This window comes from Trachurus trachurus (assembly GCF_905171665.1).
Source record: "Trachurus trachurus genome assembly, chromosome: 14".
Taxonomy (NCBI): Eukaryota; Metazoa; Chordata; class Actinopteri; order Carangiformes; family Carangidae; genus Trachurus; species Trachurus trachurus.
Window position 1 is genome coordinate 27,831,272 of NC_139903.1, and position 19,472 is coordinate 27,850,743.

Below are 19,472 nucleotides of genomic sequence, written 5' to 3' on the forward strand. Positions count from 1 at the left end.
GATAGATATACCCTCCTCAGTGAGGGGATACAAATTCCCACTTAGTTTTGGTGCACAACAAAAATTACATGGCATAATATTACTATAGCATGCAAATGATAAACTGTCTCATTTCTGTGAACACAATCATCCTTTTCTAATGTTCATTATAGGCTCCATCATTCATAAGAAACAGAACGTGTGTGTAATTCCTCACTTCCATATTAAGGCACTGAGAATGATCATTTATTATTAACAATATTCAACTTTTCTGTTTGAGAAACTTTACAACATGAAACTTCAGACACATTTGGTGTATATTGTAATGTAATCATCCTCCCAGTTCCTAAAAAAACACATGCACAAGTATTCAATCTCAGAGTTACTGACAATACTAATGGTGGTTATCTATAATGAAATTAAGGATTAAATCAGTTTAGACAATTAAGAACCAGAGCAATGCCAGTGACCTCTGTGTGATCTTTGAATGGGATTTAGAATAAAATGTAAACATCAGACAATATCTGAAAATTGAACCCGATATGAAATGATGATGATATGGAGACTGGCTCCTGCCATCACCGTGGCCTCAGATCTAAAATCTCCATAATCCCTGGTCTCAATCTGTGGTCGGGCTTTAGACCTGCTGCCTATAAGCTTCAGATGTACGGGCATGAACACATGTAATCACGTAACGGTTCACATGTCATTATCACACCCAGAGTGCACTCAGACAGGGACGTTTATATCTCAGAGAGGCCTGGGACATCAGCCTCAGCCTCGCAGATATATGAGATTTGACAGATTTAGCTTTTTACACTGATGTTTTGGCTTTTAGAAAACGGAGGAAATAAGCAGCCAAAGAGGACACGAGTATTTAAAACCAAACCACATAGTGTATTTTGCGCTGTAGCTCTACCAATTCACTACCATATTTGGTTCTATTTCCTGATGGTTAACTAATCACTGAAAATGATCAGAGTGTGTCCTCCCAAAATAGGAACCATCATTTTGGAAATTGGCAGCAGTCACAATCAAGTGAAGACAGACTGAGACTGCTGTAGAGTGGAGAGGAGGAGCTGCTCAGCACCATGGCACAGAAAACCACTAATTACTTAAAGGCCCCATGGCATGAAAAATGTGATTTTGGTTATTTTTTCATGCTTGGGGAGGTCTCTGGGTCACGTATATACTGTCCCATGCATCAAACTGGTCATAAACAGAGAAACGCACACCGCCCATTTGTAGGAACATTCTATTTGAGACGAGCAGATAGCACTTCCTCCTTTCTGTGATGTCACACACAAGGTAACTCCGCCCACCGTGACCAGTTGTTATTTTTCAATTTCTATGAATGCAGCTTAGGTTTCAGTTACTTGCCTGTGATTGGCCCGACCACATGCCACTCTAAAACAGTCAGCCAATCAGAGGAGAGGTTCTCATTCTCTCTTCTGATTGGCCAAATGACCTGTGCCTGTTAGAACTCCAGAAAGAGGCAACAGAAAGGGGCAATATAGACGATATTAAGCAGATCACAGGTACTCAAAACCAATGATACATCTTGTTAGGGATATCAGCAGGTAAATAAACCCAGAGAAAAGTGCACAGCATGGGGCCTTTAACATTCTGTATTTACTCCAAATGCATACAAAGTACAGAAAGTACACGCTCTTATGCAGTTAATGGATCTCTGAAAAAACAGTTTGGTTTGGTAAATGCATGTTACGTTTAATTACCTCTAAAGTTACCACGAGGTCGTCCTAATGATTGCACTATCATTGTTCATCAGCTCATCCTTCATGAGATATCTAACATGTGGATCAACAAATCAAAGCCTGGTGTGTGTGTGTTTGTGTGTGTGTTACTGTCAGACATTGTATGGATGTTGGAATATGATTATAAACCTAAACAAAACGTGCAAATGTTCACCAGCATGAACAAGTGAACAATTGTGTTTGTGACTTCATGTCTGTGGGTGTCTTTGTGCGTCTGTGTATTTTTGTTACAACAACAACAGATTAGCTCTGACAACTACTGTAGCATGGAAAAAATCAAAGACTGAGGAGTTCAACCACAGAGCAGACAGATTTATAGAAATAAAAGACCTGCAAATAAACTTTCTTACTTCATAATAAGTTTTGGTCTCTAAAAAAAGGGGTCTTCAGTGTTTTTCAGGACGGAGAGATGGAGCAGTGACCTATACTATATTAAAAAACTGTGTAAACTGGGCCCAGTACGTATAAACATAGTTTGTTATTGTGCATTTAATACTAAGCTTTTCAAATACTACACAGGTTCATATATTCGTGTTTTTTTTCTAAACATGTACAAGGAAGGTACAGTGAGTAGAGTGGCCTAGCTCTGCCATTTATAAAGAGACCTTGTTAACTTTTAACTTTTTTATTGAACCACGGCGAGTGAGACATACAGCAACATCCGTACAACTTTAAACATAATACCCCCCATCCACCAACTTAAACTACAGTTGAACTACATAGCTTGCTGTGACTTGCTGGTAGTTACATTCATATTTTGTACTGCATCAAGTATTTCACATTTTTTGTAGTTTAACTACTCAGTTTACAAACTACAATTTTGGCCAATAACATGAAATATTTTTTATTTTAAAAAAAGACCTTTATACATTTATGTTAACTATAATTGCTTGGATGTGTCTCTTGTCTTCATACACCCTGAGGAAGGCGCAAGCCGACACGCGTTGGTGTTTTTTTATTTTATTTTACCCACTAAAGGGTTTTTAACTTTTTCAAACCCGCCTGAGTCCCTGCACTTTTTTCAAAATGTTTTTACTGCCATACGGAACCGGCTGTCTGATAAAACTTTGAGAGACTGCTCATGTGTCGTGTTAACAAGCGATTCTGCCCTGGCATCTAGTGCCTCTGAAGTTCCTGTCATGGTTTTAAACATTGTTGTTGAAGACACACTAGAATAGTCTACCTCTTTGTATTTTTTATTACATTTTGGTGAACCTACAGTACGTTGACCAAAAATGTCAGCTTTCTTTCTTCAAAAAAATAAAACTGAGTTGAGAGTCATATTTCTGCTGGCATGTGATTTTTTTGTAGGCTATTATATTTTGTTTCATATAGCTACACCACATGTAGATTTATTTATTGTAAGTTCAATGAGTATAATGACTACTGTATGTTTTTTAGCTGTAGTTTTACAAACTACATTTCATCAGGGGTAGAAATGTAGTTTGTTCAAACTTCCATCTCAAACTGCTACTTTCTCACATGTGGATGAAGGACTAAACTGAGCAGGTATAGAGTGAATCATCGACACCATCCTCAGTCTCCCCTCTGAACACAGCCAGCTAACAAACACGACTACACTATACCCTCACTGGTGTCTGAGAGCAGCTGCTTCCTCCTCACACAACACAAGGAAGAAAAGGACGGAGAAGGAAGAAAGGAGATGTGGCCCTGTCAGAGGCCTCCCATTACTACAGCAACACAGCTCACACAGCCCAGCATTGCATAGACTCTGGTTGCCATGGTTATGCTGTAATTGCACTGGCAAAGGAATTACTCAACAGGCAACAGGAGAGAATGAGGAGAGAGCACTGTTTTCACACCCGTACTGTCCCTTTAAGTTTGGCCTAAACCCCAAAGGTTTATGAGCAGCTCTGGCTCTGCCTTTGTCTGTGAAGAATTAACAAAAGTTGGGACAGTTGTAGGAATCAATTTCATGAACTTTCATTTATTTCTAGTGAAGCTTCAAGGTTTTTTTGTCTGTGAAAAAGGAGATATTCTCTATGAGATTATATATTTTTATGTTTTTGAAAACTGTTGAAATACTTCATTGGGTTGGTCATGTATTTCCCTTAAAGTAAACCAGTGGATGGAGAATACTTTAGTCTTGTCTGACCAGTGTGTATTTTGCTGACATCTAGTGGAGATCACTGTGACACTGCATCAACAAGCTGCTCAGCAGACAAATGGTTATTCATCATTATAGTAGATCATCATTCATTACAAAAACACCACAGAAACCTTTATTCCTATAAACAGGCAACATACAAACAGGGTAAACTCTTTACTTTATTCAAATATGTGGTTTGCATCTCTTCATCCGACTGTGGAAATCTGCTGGTTGTTTTAACATTCAAAATAAAATGTCACCATGATGATCACATTAAGTCTTTTAACAATAAATCTCACTGGTTAAAAAAGGAAGAACAATCCATCAAAGTGCTGTCAATAAAAACAAACCAAAGAACATAAAAACATCAATAGCCAACCTAATGATTGAACAATGGACAACAACAAGCCCTGTCACATGACCAGAGATCATTAATAAATGAAAGTTTCATTTGGTCTGTTGTCTTTAGGGAATAATGAGTAAAATACCAATAATTTATTGACAGTAGAGCTGTTTTTACTTTACGTAAACCAATGGAAACCGACATAATCAATAAACAGGCCAAATGTTTTTGTTGTGTGATAACTGGCAGAATGTCCTCTCAATTATTGTTTTCTTTTATAAATTCACTGTCTTTGCAGTAGGCGAATGAATAAACGCCCTACATTTAAAACCTAAAGGGCTTACTATACTGTTCTTTTTCAAATCATGATTGTTTCACAGTATAGCACAGTGTCACATGAAAAATGATTTTTTTTTTTTTCAAATGATTTAAAAGGTGTTCCACAGATGAATTAGAAAACATTCTCTCACAGTCCGGTGTTATTTCCTCACAGGGTTGTCGATCCTGAAGCCTCCTCCAGTGAAGTGAGGTTTGTTGCTGAGCTGAGGCAGCAGCTCCAGCTGCTCCACTTTGGTCTTGGTCCGCTGCTCACTGTGGAAACACAGAGCAGCGAGTCATCAGAGTGAGCACACTGAGCACAGCTATTTTATCACTCTATCTCCTGCCCCCTGTTCCACATTCATTCTGCAATTTTGTGTGATTTTCAGAGACGTCACCTGTACAGCTTCTTCTGGCTCAGGTACTTCTTCTTGATGTTTGCCAGCTCATTGGACAGTCTCTGATTCTCACTCTTGTACTCATTCATATTTGAGTCGAGCATCCTCAGCTCTGCTATCAGCACCTGTGGAACAAGAACAGGTTGAAGGAAAGGCACAACTTCCTGCTTCTATTTATGGATATTTTCTTTAAATACTTCCTGTACATGCACATTGTACAATATATTTGTATGGGTTTGCTGTTACAATAATATAAAAACATCTGCTGATGTGAACCAGGTCTCACAGCAAAGACCTCAGAGTGAGGGGTTACTGTAAAGTCATGGCTTCCACCAGCACTGTTTAAAGTTTAAAGGGATAGTTCAACATTTTGGCAAATTGGCCCATTGCCATAATCCTGATAGTTTTAGGAGTAGGTTTGTTACCTGTAATTGTTGGTGGAAGCTATTTTTAGAACGGCAGAGCTGAAAACGCTCTTGTGGACAAGTTGTGAACTGCACATTCACCACGCTATGAGATAATAACGAAACGTTACGAGACAGTTGTTTTCAAGGCGAATGCAGAGACTGCGGAAAAACTGCCCCCGACGGGAACGCGCATGAGCGGTTTTGCATGAATTTCCCTCTAAAACAACTCTGTCTCGTAACGTTCCATTATTATCTCACAGCGTGGTGAATGTGCAGATCACAACTTGTCCACCAGAGCGTTTTGGAGTTGTTGGATTGTGTATTTGATGAGTTTGATGAGGGAAACCAAGAAATCCCATTAGCCTCCGTAGCGTAGCTCTGAGCAGCTACTCCTAAAACTATAGGGATTATGGCAATGGGCCAATTTGCCAAAATGTTGAACTATCTCTTTAATGGGTGCAATACAAAATAATGTAATGCAAATACTGTAATGTAAGCTTGACCACATTGCATTTGTGCATATAGTGACATTTCTAACCAACTGGTCATTCCAAAGAATTTATTTGGAAACAGATGGAGTGAAAAACAGAGAATTAAAAAAAAAAACTGTAGAAAAACATAACATATGAGAACCAAAACTAAAGAGCGGGATCCCTGCACTGTGGGATGATGGGTACTACATGGACCTTGAGCTTCTTGGTTCTCTCTCTGACAGTCCACTGACACAGTTGGAGCTGCTCGGCTGCTTCTGGACCAGGCTGCCGGGCCAGAATGTGCTTCAGCTCCATGTACAGCTTCTCCTTTTCCTTGATGGGGGAATGGGAAGATGAGTGAGAGGGATGCAGGAAAGAAGAGACGAGTATGTGTGAGTTAGGTTTACATAGTTAAAACTTATAACAACTATTCTTGAAGGAAAAGGTTCATAAAGGTTATTCAAAGTGTTGTCTTATATGTTGTCTAATATCAACACTGAGAAGTGTGTGTTTGTGTTCATGGTGTCCACCTGTAGGAGCAGCTCCTGTTCCTCCAGCTTTTGGGTCTTGGCAATGAGTCGTTTCTGTAAGGACTGAATCTTCTGCACCAGCTCATATTTGCCGGGGTCACTGCCCTGCAGGGGGGAATCATTTACAAGCTGTTAGCACCTTGACCTTTCCCTCTCCTAACACTGAGGTTTACCTTACTCAAACAGTTTGTGAAGAACAAATGCCAGTGGATGGCTTCAGGCTCTTCCACACAGACTGTCCTTAACAAGTCCTTCACCTCCAGTCGTCTCCAGCGGTGAATATTAATGGGCTTGAGCTGTTCCTCCAGGACGCTGCTCCTCATCCTCTCTCTCAGCAGCTCCCTCTGCAGATAGAACAGCTCCCGCCTGCAACACAGGAGAAGAGGCATTGAGGCAAGAGGTACATGTATACTGTATGTATGCAGAGTAGGCTATACACAGGAATCTTGAAGTTCATTTAAATACCTTTTTAAGACTTTTTCAAGACCTTCTCAATATTTTTTAATACCTCACCCGCCACTTCAAGCTGTAACCATTTACATCAGTGACTCTTTTAACTGAACAGTTTTAGTTTGTGATAAAAACTATAGACCACTATGATACAACAGAATTCAAAATAGGCTGGGATAATAAATCAAGTTTATCAAAAAAAACATTGCTCCACTCTCAAAAAACAAAAACAACAATCTTCTTTTCTTTTTCATATACTGGTTCATCTTTGTTTTTTAATAAAACAAATAAATTCCCACAGCTAATTCAGAGAAAATACCTTCAAAATTTAAGACTTTATAAAGTCATGAAAATACTTTTTAATAATTTTTAAGGGTCTTAATTTTCCAAAAATTGATTTATCACCTTTTAGTACTTTTCCAGACCCCGTGGGTACCCTGGTATGTATGTGTATATGTGTATGTATATGTATATATGTATAATTACTGTATTAGGTGTATATGTAAATTACATTTATGTTTTCGTAACACAAAAGTTACGACTTTGTAATAGACAGGTTTAGACAAGGAATTCATTATTATTATTATTTAAGGGGTGGGAGTCTATAAGTTTTACTTCTTCTCACTCCTTTTCGAATATGTATTTCTGTGTGTTATGTTTAAATGTTTTGTCTTATTTTCTTTTTTATTATTTTGTCTTTCATATTCGAAATAAACACTTCGATCAAAAATCCTACCTATCTGTCTTCACCTTGCTCCATCTTGCTACTATTCCTCCGCTCTCTGTCGTAGGTCACCACACTCTCTCTCCATCCTGCTCTCTGCTCTCTTGCCTCCTCTCGTCTATTTCACATCCCTCTCTTTTCTCTTTACGCCGCTCAGCCCCTCTTCTCTGTTTTACCTCAGGTCTTCCGTGTTGGGCATGGTCTTGTCCAGGATGCTCTTCTTGTGTTGCAGCCTCTTGACCTCCAGCTTGAGCAGACGGACGTCCTCCATGCGCTGCTTGTAGTGGAAGTCTCCCTTGCTGAGTATGGACAGCTGGATCCTGATCTTCTCGTGCAGCAGGGCTCGCTCGTCGTTGCGGCGCAGCAGCTGTTTCCCCAGGGTGTCCCGCTCTCGGATCACCTTGAGAGAAGTTTCACAGACAAATAAATCAAACGCTGGTCTCTGACGTCGTCCTTTCCTCTGCCTCCTGCTGCTTCTTTACCTGTTCGAGCTGCTTCCTCTGCTGGATCTGCTCAGCATCGGCATCTGCTATGATCTTCTGCAGTTTTTGCTGTTCTGCTTTTTGACTGTCGACGCGCTGCTTAGTTTCTTCCAGCTGCAGCTTGATCGACTGCAGCTCTCCCTGTAGCAGAACACACAGGCTGAATTGCTGTTTCTCAGGGCTTTACCAGCTTGATCTGCTTTATTTTATTACATTTATAAAATGTATTACATTTGATTACATTTATTGCATTCAATTTTTTTTTCTCTTTTTAAAATATATTTATGGAAATTATTATATTCCCATTTCTGATATATGACTATCAATGTGGGTGCAATGCATGTTTGAATGCATAAATTGTGAATGAATGAATGATTTTTTTTTGTGTCATGCCACCACTGTGGCCCATCCCATATGGGATTACAAAACACATTTACTATATAGATAGATAGATAGATAGATAGATAGATAGATAGATAGATAGATAGATAGATAGATAGATAGATAGATAGATAGATAGATAGATAGATAGATAGATAGATAGATAGATAGATAGATAGATAGATAGATAGATAGAGATAAATACCCAAACCATAAATGTATATCTATATATACAATTGTGTTTTGGGTATTTATTCCAGGTTGCAATATGTCTGTGAAATCTAATATCCTAAACCTCTATGTGTATCCTTGGCCACGTGTGGGGGTGGGGTGGTTGTCTATTTGTTGGTTTTGTTTGTGTTTTTGGTTTATGTTTTTAGGTGGAAACTCTAATATAAAAAAAATCATATCAAAAAAAGTTTTATTAGCAGTAACAACTAAACTACTTTACCTTCCAGTGGAAGAACACACAGAGAAAGCACAAATTCAGCTGATCACAGTTGTAGATGACTCAGCTTTATGAACCAAGTGACAGGCGACAGACTGCAGTACCTTGAGGGATTCATTATCCTTCTCCAGGCGCTTGTGCTCCTGCTGATCTTTGGCCAGGGCTAGCTCCTTCCCAGTGATCTCATCCCTCAGCCGCGTCACCTGGTTGTTCATGGTCTTTATCTTCCTCTTGATCTCTGTGATCTCTTCCTGAAGCAGAGAGAGACACTGGTGAATATAATGTAGAATGTAAACAGGAGAAGCTACAGAAAAGCAGCCTGCAGCTGACTGACTCTGTAGACTGACTCAACACCTGCGTCACTCTCACCTGAGCCTCGATGAGGTTTTTGCTGTACAGGTTCCTTTCAGACACGACAGACTCCAGCAGGTTCTCCTGCTGCTTCAGCTTGCTCTCTGCCTCGGTGACCTTCTTCCTCCAGTCAAATATCTCCATCTCTCTCACTTCAACATCGTTCATTTTCAGTTGCACCTGGTGAAAGGAGACAGGTTCAAATACAGGCCACAACAGGAGCTGATAGTAGCAGACTGAGAGGTAATAGTGCTGCAGCCTATAAGACAACACATGGAAATAAACAAATGTGCTGCAAATTCCAAAAACATCTTCATCAGTTTGACAGCACATGCACTGATGATGAACCAGGCTGGGACCTGTTGTTCAGTGCACAAACATTGAATAACAAGTGTGTCTCAGTCGATACATCATCTTTTTACTTTTAGGTTATTGTGAGAGTACGACGGAGTGTTAGGGCCACATTGAGAAATAACAAAATCACAAACTTTGGAAAATAAAGTCATAAATTTACGACTTTATTCTCGTAATGTTATGATTTTTTTTTGTAGGAAATGTACGACTTTATTCTCGTAATGTTCTGACTTTTTTCTCATAGGAAATATACGACTATATTCTCGTAATTACGACTTTATTCTCGTAAATTTACGACTTTCTTCTTGAAGTTTGTGTTTGTTTTTTTCTCAATGTGGACCTAATACTCCGTCGTAGAGACATGAGAGTGATGGAAGACAGAGAGGATGATTTGGTAAAAAAAAACAAAAAACAATTAATCATCAAAATCAGTTCTGTTAACTTGACCAGAGCAGTAGCTCCTCTGTATGACCTGCCTTCTGCATGAGGCTGCTGGTCTCATTGATGTAGCGGTCTCGTTCTTTCTCCAGCTGCTGGATGATCTTGCGTTGCTTCTGAGCCTCTTGTCTGTATCCACTGATCTCATGCTCCAGGGTCTTCTTGTCCTGCTCCAGGAGCTTCACGAGGTTCTCCTGTTTCTCTGTCGACTGAGCGGCTTTGATCATGTTCTATTGATGGAGAAAACAAACCATGAGTTGTGGAATATTAGTGACTAAATATAAATGTGACTGTGGTTTATATCTTTTTCCATCTGTACCACTGTATCCCAGACAGGAGATAGAGAGGGAAAACACACCGTAAGTCATGGAGCAGCATTTACCTTATGTATGATGTCTCTCTCTCGAATCAGCTCGTCCATGGCTTTCTTGTCTGTTTCCACTTGCTTTTGGGAGGATTCAAGCTCTGTGGGAAAAGACATGGGTGTTCTCCTTCAAATTAGAGTTGATTAATTAATTAAACAGTCTATTTGTCTTTTAAGGAAAGGACCACTGGTCTATTTGAAGAACAATTAATGATAACACATTAGGATTGTTGTGGAACAAAATACATCAGTGTGTGATTCCTCCATATTCAAATAGTTATATACTGTAATCTATAGAAAACAGATGCAATGCTTAATATACTGTTTTCTGGTGCACCATCCTTTTTTTTATTAGTGCCAATCTACCTATTGTGATTTTTTTTTACTTACTGTGCTTTACTGTTGTTGTCTTTTTAATATATTTTCTAAATAGCACCACATTTGAAAGCCTGCACCTCAATTTTGTTGTACTTGTGCAATGATAGAAAAGATTTTCTGATTCTAATTCTGATATATTACACTGCATAATTGCTAAATATAATTCCTGTGGCATTTGGTTTTGTTGTGCCAGCCCAAAATCAGAGAAATCTAGGAAGGGGAAGAATGATTACAACTAATATATATTTTACGAACATATACTGTAAGCATGTGAGAAGTGATCTGAGAAAAACTGTAAACCTGTGGATTTTCCTATGAATATACTATGTATGTAAAGGAATCTTAACAAATAAGATATTTTAGACATCCATTCATAAATATTCATACTTTTTTTTTTATCAATATCATTAGCTCTTGTCTTGTATTCTTGTAAATTAGGATGAATGTTGAAAGTTAGGTTTCATCATCTTTTTAGTGAGACTGATAGAGGGCAGTGGTGAGAGAGGAACGCAGTGGCAACTGAGACAGTCATCAAGTCAGTGCATGTGTGTGTATTTGATACGATACCTTTCTCCAGACCAGTGATCTGAGCTTTCAGAGTCTCCCTCTGCACGTCTATATCAGCTTTCTGATCCTCCATCTGGTGCAGCTTCTTCTGGATGGCCTCTCTCGTCTTGGTTTGTTTGGCTATCTCCTGACGCATCTGAGTCACCTCCTCCTCTCTCATCTGACAGGTGGGGTTGTACAAAGCATTACTCAAACATAACAAGACTGAGGGAGGGTTTTAAGGGTTAATTCTGCTTCTGTGCACTGTGGGAAGTAAATGAAATTCAAAAACAAAAGCACAAGACAAAATAAAACTGCTTTTTTTCTTTTCTGCAGACTCTGGAGTGAGATACAGTTGGAAGCAGTGGAACGAATGTGTACCTTGAGCTCGTTTGCACTCTGCTGATTCTGCAGGGAGAGATGTTCTTTGACTGACGAGAGATGCTCACACTCCTGATTCAGCTTAGTGTTTTTAACCTGCATCTGCTCCAGCTCCTTGTTGGATCGTTCATTCAGGATCTGTCACAATCACAGGGAAAGAAGACTTTCATTGATCATCAGTGTCCCATTGCTGTGGGCATGTGTGTGTTGTGAACACATGCGGGTGATCCCAGCCCCAACCAGTGCGTCCAGTCGGCCGTTGTTTTAAAAAAACAGAGAAAATCTGTTTATTTGTTTATTTGAATAGACTAAAGTTTATGCAAAATACCAAAAACAACTTACAATATCATTTATTTTTTGGCCACCTTATTTATAAGGATATACAGTATCTAAACATATATAGACCTAGATACATATGAATACATCCAGATTAATAAACCCATTACACATTTTAGCTGTATTATAATACAGCTAAAAACTTCATATGAGTCTATATTTCAAAACTAAGATAATAAATCACTTTATATGTGGTTTCAAAATAAAGACCTTCCATCCATGAACTGCTCACCTTTAGCTCTTTTAGCTGCTGCTCCACTCTCTGCTGCTCCTCTTTGGCCTTTTGGCCCTGTAGATTCAGAGTCTTGATGTCCCCCATCTTGGCCTCCATGTCAGCGTGCAGCTGCTTCACCTCCTTGTCCAACTTTTCCTTCAGCCTCGTCTCTCGGGAAATCTCATTCTGTTGCACCTGGAGCTCCTGCTGGAGCTGTGTTGGGACATATCGAGAAGCAGAGAGTTGGCATCAGAGCTGGATTTAAATTCAGTTTCTTTGTGAGGGTCTCCACAGTAAAGCACTCAGTTTTGGCTGTATGGTTCAACTCAGTCACTTAGCATTAGTGGCACCCAAAAGAACAGTCCTATTATGCTGAAATACACTATGAGCAGAGTATTTCTTTCCCAGTTTAGTTTGTGTATGTGATGAAGTGCCAAAGTGTTGTAGGAACAGTAAATACAGACATCTGCAGACAATAGTTAAAGATCTGATTTTACTCCTTTAATTGATTTTAAATATGATCATACAATTCATGTCAGCAGAGTTTCAACACTGCTTGTATGCCTACTATTGATTTAACGTCACATAATTAGAATAACATTAGAACGGATTGGAAAATTGTGATATGAAGTGTTTTGTTTTTCTAACAATTTTTTATAGGTTATCAAACTTGTTTTATTGTGTGTTTTATTTCATTTATTCAGAGTTATCCTCTGTGAGGGGATATGAGATGTGGGTGTTTGACTTCTATGTATGTAAACTTCGTAATCAAATATGAAAAAATATAATTAAAAAAAGAATAATATCAGAACATTACATTGAATTTTATCATCAGGCACTGCTGTATGTCTATTCTTTGCTGCTGTATTTAAGTTACTTGTGATTATCCTTCCTTTTATGTACAGTAATTGTCAGCCCTGTTTTGTCATAGCCTACCTACTTCTGTCCACATCCCATAAATTATCTCACATTACTCCCGTCTAAGCATCCCTGCACTGGTTCCTCGTAAATTCCAGGATCCAATACAAGATCCTCACCCTTCCATACAGAGCCCTCAACGGTCAGGCTCCTCCATATTTAGCGGATCTCCTCTCTTTCTACCACTCTGTGAGGTCACTGCGATTTGCTGAAAGCCTGCTATAATTGTGTCCCACATACAGTAGCAGGTTAAAAACCAAAGGTGATAGAGCCTTTCAGTCTGTTGCCCAAAAATGGTGGAACTCTCTTCCTCTTGGGTTAAGAGCCGCCTCTTCTGCTGACACTTTTAAAAAACAGTTAAAAACACATCTGTTTAGGCAGGTGAGGCATTTGAGCAAACCTAACAGTGTTTGTATTGTTTTTGCTGCATTTCATGAATTGTGTTGCTGCTTGTTAGTTGTTATTTATCTTGTTAATTGTACAGTATGATGTCTGTGTTTTTATTTTATGTGTTTTATCTTGTGAAGCACTTTGTGAGTCTTCTCTGTGAGGAGTGCTATATAAATAACATTTTACTTACTTACATCTTACTTACTTTTACTTACTTACTTACAGTATTATGCGCCACGCACTTCATGCCTTGACAAATTTCCCTGAATGGAAAAATAAAGTACATCTTATCTTATCTCACATTATCACTTACCTTAGAGATATTCTGTAAGGCGCTCTGTCTTTGAGCCTCTATGTCTTGCTGGGTCACTGTGGCCTTGTTTAGTTTTTCTCTCAGAGCCCCGACAGTCGTCAGCAGCTGATCCCTCTCCTTAGTCAACTCCTCATTCATTTTTAGTAGTTCACTGAAAATCATCATTGCATCATTATTAGGTCCATTCACCTGACCTGTATACAGTAGTATCCATACAAACATCAACCGGGTGGAAATAGGAATAAAACGGCTCACTTGAGTTTTTGGTCCATGGAGAGGTTGGTTTGTTGTTCTGCAGTTTTCATCAGGTTGGAAACTTCTTCTTTTAAATTCCCGATGGTCTCTTTGTCCCTCTTCTCTTTATCATGAGCAGCGTCTACCATTTTCCAAGCTTTATCCAGCTCCTACATTGTGGACAAAAGGAAAGCATGCTGAATTAACAGAATCTGAGGAGTTAGAAGAGAAAATATGACCAAAGCATAGATAGGTCACGCCATGTTGCAGTGTATCTTATCTGGTTGTGTCAGTGTACCCTCTTCAGCGAAGCTATTGTTGTCTCATCATCCTGGGACAGTTTCAGGGCAGCTGAGACTTTTGTCGAGCTGGATACAATCTCTGCATTCAGCTCCCTGCATTTGGACATGAGCCTCTTCTCGTTCTCTCGGGACTTCCTCAGAGCATGAATCAGCTTCTCGTACTCCACCCGGACGGTGTCCAAGCTCTTGTCCCCGAGCAGCTCAGAGAGGACCATCTGGAACTCCTCCAGAGACTCAGTGGAGTCCCCTCCTGCTGGTCCCGTCTCCTGGAGGTAGAGCACAGATAGATAGATTTTTAATTGCCATTCAAATCAGGCCTCAGTATTATAGTAATAAAATAAATAAACAATAAATAATAAATAACATAACTTTAGGCCTACTAAAATAGAAAAAGTCTATAAGTAGCATAAAAGTGAATAGAAATGATAATGAGTAGGTGAAAGTTTATACAAATGTGAGAGAAACGAAAATAACATTGTCATTGATAGGCGTATTCATATTATCAAACATGCTAGTAGTTAATTGATTATTAAACATAGGTACTGTTAATTGATAACGTGCCATACGTATTTCAACAACTTTAGGCGTTTTCTGCTGATTAGATAGGGTTATAATAACTGTATGATACTCATGTAACATAAGGTGAAGTCGACCATGTTAGTCTGCTGAGGCCACAGTCTGAAGAAAAGCACTTACCTCCATTCTACGGAGTGAAACGTCGATATAAAACAAGTTAACCCTCACAGCAAACCTAGCTCTTAGCTTTGGCAATACCTGTTGACAAGTGTTGCTCAGCAACCGCTGATCTCGCGAGACAAGCCGCTGGCCTGGAGATCGTCCTGTTTAGAGTGCCTTGAAGGCATCTCATGTTACACTGTAACAATGGGCACTAACGCGTCAATGTTTCTCTTTTCAATAAAAGATAATAATGATTCACACACATGTTGTTGCCAGTGTTGCTGTGAGGTGGAAATGAAAAAGGCCCAGGCAGCTTACATTTCAGCTTAATGGATAATAAACAGTCACTGTAGGAGCAGTAAGCTTGGCCTTGTAGTGTTATAGTAATAATATATAGGCCTACTATTGTTATTATAAAATCATTGTAAAAGAGCTACAAGCTTGGCCTTGCTGTCTTATAATAATACTCAATTATTATTATTAATATTATTATAAAATCATTGTAAGAGAGTAACAAGCTTGGCCTTGCTGCCTTATAATAATAATATATTAACATTATTATTATAAAAACACTGTAAGAGAGTAACAAGCTTGGCCTTGTGTTATCTTGACTGACCTGGAGAAAGTGATGAGTCGGTGGATTTTTGACGGTCCATGTGTAAGGACATAAACAGCCTGCTGAGGACTCACAAAGTATTCAGCCAACTTAAACCAGCAAGTTTCTTGTGTAACTCTGAAAAACCTTTGCAACTCACACACACAAGTGTGATTCATAATAATGAAACTATGGTGCTGTATTAGTGATAGTGTAGCTCTGATTTATTAGGTGTTCTGGTCCTGGAGCTTAATGTTCCTAGTTACACCTGTGTGACTAGTCAAAATGTGGAGCATGTTGTTTTTGTTGTCACTGGGATAAAATGAACACCAGTATTCCTTTGTCTTACTAAAACTAGATAAATAGACTACTAAGTGTGGTAGTTTCACCATTTAAGAGACACAAATTAGTATTTTTACTGGGTACTCCAGTTTCTTGTGTTATAGTATCCAGTCCTGCATGTGTATTGATTAATTTAGTCAAGTCTTTTTGGGGCTTTTTGTCAGAGTAATATACAGTATGTGTGATTGAGTTAGCACTTTATTTCATCAGGCATGGGCAACTCATTCCCCAAAGGGCCGGTGCAGCAGGACACCAGACCTGACTCATTTAATCAACTGATCTCAGAAAGTTGATTGGAATTAGTTGTCCATGCCTATGTTTTATATGTAGGCTACACAAAAGGAGCAGTCAGTAAAACAGCTCCACACCCTGTTGATGTTTTATCACGTTAATGACCAGTTAGCTCAATAACATGAAAAGTCATCTTAGAAAATTTAAACATTTTAATAAATAAAAACTGATGTAATATACACCATTATGAATATACAACTACAACAAGCATACCAAGACATCTGAAATACAAAAAAACCAACAGTTCAATTTACTTTGCTTTAAAAGCTTCAATCTTTAGGAAGAGCAGGGGGTGAGCAGGAATTACAATAGCCATACATTCTTGTTTGAGATTGTGCCAACAAATATAAAAAGCATCATGAATAGTGACTTCTCAGAGATGGTCAACATAAAGAAAAAAAAGAAAAAAACCTAACAGTTACGTATCTGGATTTCAGATTTCCATGAAGAGACATTTTGAGGTACTGAGTTGTCTACGCCTGTAACTAACAGTGAACACACGCTTGTTGTTTTCCAGGTCACGATAGCAAAAACCTGTTAAAAATGAAAACACTAACTCAAACCAGGTCTGCTCAGGAAGGCTGAACAGTAAAGAGGAGACAATAATGAGTTCACTTTGTTCTTCTTCCACCTGTATTGCATTTGTGATTTGTTTAAAAAAAGAAGAGATAATCAGCTGGATGTAGCTCGTACATCATGTTCATATACAGAAACTCCAAAAAAAGTTGAGTTGAGTGTTTGCAGCAAACATTTTTAACAAGTTTAAGAGACAATATGTAGACGCTTTCTCCGGTCTTCAAACATAGTAACACTGCAGCTCCCTTGTGATCGGCAACCTCCATGAGTGCATGGAGGTTGCAGGGCGTGTTAGTATGTTGACGTGACCCGACAGAAAGACTGCAGGAGGATTAAATGTCTTTGATGAATACCGTATCAAAGGTCATGGTGAATATATCTGATCACTCAGCACCAAACGCAACGTGTGGATACGTTTTGCAACCACAAATACACTTTTGAAGCACTGTGAAGTTCCAACCGAAATCAACTCAAAATGCTGTAAACTCAATCCCAAGAAAAACAAAAAAAAATCTTTATGACACATATATTCAAATTATCGTTCCTATTAAATTTCCCATGCTTTCCAATTTTTGCCGCTCGAAATGTAAGTCCCACATCTGATCTGCATATTCCCTGAAACAACAGCAGTCCTAGAAAACCCTCTAACACACATGACCGGCACCGAGTTTCATGACGATTTACTGGCCAAGCAGCAATCTACAGTACAGTACAGGATTGTGTAGCTACATTTTGTCTGAAGCAAGGAATTAACTAACTTAAAAAAAGCACCACAGATGTTATTAAATAGCACCAGTTGTCAGAATATATGATGTGTTTTTTTTTCTTCATTTTTTGGCAATGTACAGCACTGAATTGAATGTAACCAATCAGGTCAGACGTAAGTTTTTAGCAGCTGCTGCAATGCTCATCTTTCCCCTTCATTGCTTTTACTTGCACATGCTTCTGTTCCGAACCGAAAACCAAATGTTTTGGATTCCCCCTTTATGTAAGTTCAAAGTAGCATCAAGAAGCACTGTGTCTGTTACATAGGCCTACATAATGTAAATATATACGCTGTAAAACATCTCTATCTGCACAGTTTGTAAATTAGATGAATATACATATATATTTCTGTGCTCTGCTCTCATACAAATTGCAAGGGAGCACCGTAGTAGGGAAATAAATTCTCACAATTTATCGATAACAGGAAAGAAATAAAAAAAATAAAAAATTGAAAAAGATGAATGTGTGACTGCAGAGGCCAGCCTGGTGACTGACCACGGCATATCAATTAATGCACAACAAGCCAGATCAATGTAAGCTAAGGAAAAGAAACAATGATCAGTGTGGCATGACGACGGCCCACATGATTCCAAAAAATCACACCGAATGGACTCTGCTATAAAAACTAGTTTGCTGTATCCTTCTCTGAGAGTCTGTGAGTAATAGACATAGTGAGATATACAGTACAGTGACAGCCAGTTGGTGCACCATTGTCTTTTTTCTTTTTCTTTTTTTCTTTTGTACATAGCTGGAAACCTCAGATACATTTCTCTACTCTGTGTAAGATTTAGCATTGCTACAATATAAAGCAACAAATGGATATAAAACTAATAGAATATAGACCTATACATTCTTGCATTCATTCTTCAACTAAGTTCTAACATTTAGAAGATTTCCATTACTCACATACAGTATACACATATACACATTGGTCTGTTATGCAATGTTATAATGTGTCACTGAAGCAGACCCTACACTACTCAGTTCCCACTCCATCTTCAATATAGATGATGTGCATCATATTTTTTTCCCCCTACAAAAAATATATATATATGACAAGGTATGCTTATTTGAGATATTTACATGGTGTAACTAAACTCTTTTTAATCATTATTGTTTCATCTTTTAAATCTCAAATTTGTAATGCCATTTTGTACACTCAAGTTTGGACAAAAGTTGGTAAGATGTCATGTTGCTGTGGCGACGGCAGGTACCAGAAAGGCTGATTTAGGCTTCTTCCTGCTGTGGTCTCTCAGTACAAGGTGATCCTACTGCAATTAGATCTGGGCTTTCTGGCCTTTAACTCCTAGTGGGTGTGACTATTATTATAACCCCTCTTCTTTTCAAACATATTATTGTGTTATTTATCTCAGGACTTCTATTTCAATCATTCAACATGTCTATCGGTCTGTGAACTATTCAAGACTGGACAAGACTGGTGATTTGTGATGACCTACACTGCTATGTCTCCTGCCAGGATAAAATTGTGAGCACTGTGATGTCACTACAGTATGATGATATCATTAAACTCTGTACCACAACATGAGTAAATTGTTTATTTGGGCTCAAATCTACTCAAAAACTATTTTTTCTATTTCTTTCTTCTTTTTTTTGTTGTTGAGGAAATGACATGGCAGTTTTAGATTTTGAAAAAAAGAAAATAAAACAATAAACTTTTTTTTTTTTCCTTGTGTGGCATGTGTTAGCACCAGAGCTTCTTCACTCCTAGCATATGGCATAAAAAGCCTGTTCAACAGCACAACGTTGAAGTGAAAGAATGAAGCTTCTCTTAATGCATCTGAAAATATGTAAATCCAGAGCGGAAGGGCACCAGAGCTGGACTCTCTGGTTCTTCTCATCTGAGGAGTGTGAGTACAGTACTGAGATT

General features: G+C 38.6%; 1 protein-coding gene across 1 annotated transcript; it reads right to left on the minus strand.

The window, feature by feature from the left end:
• Window positions 1-4,686: 4,686 nt before the first annotated feature.
• On the minus strand, window positions 4,687-15,039 carry cfap58 (cilia and flagella associated protein 58; the record flags this gene model as incomplete). Its single annotated transcript, XM_083985987.1, has 18 exons — window positions 4,687-4,798; window positions 4,924-5,048; window positions 6,017-6,136; window positions 6,334-6,438; window positions 6,591-6,699; window positions 7,684-7,907; window positions 7,990-8,130; window positions 8,923-9,069; window positions 9,188-9,349; window positions 10,000-10,191; window positions 10,344-10,426; window positions 11,271-11,430; window positions 11,631-11,768; window positions 12,199-12,393; window positions 13,802-13,952; window positions 14,057-14,205; window positions 14,334-14,603; window positions 15,034-15,039. 18 exons carry the CDS (start codon window positions 15,037-15,039, stop codon window positions 4,687-4,689), a joined length of 2,589 nt encoding a protein of 862 aa, XP_083842113.1.
• Window positions 15,040-19,472: the final 4,433 nt, after the last annotated feature.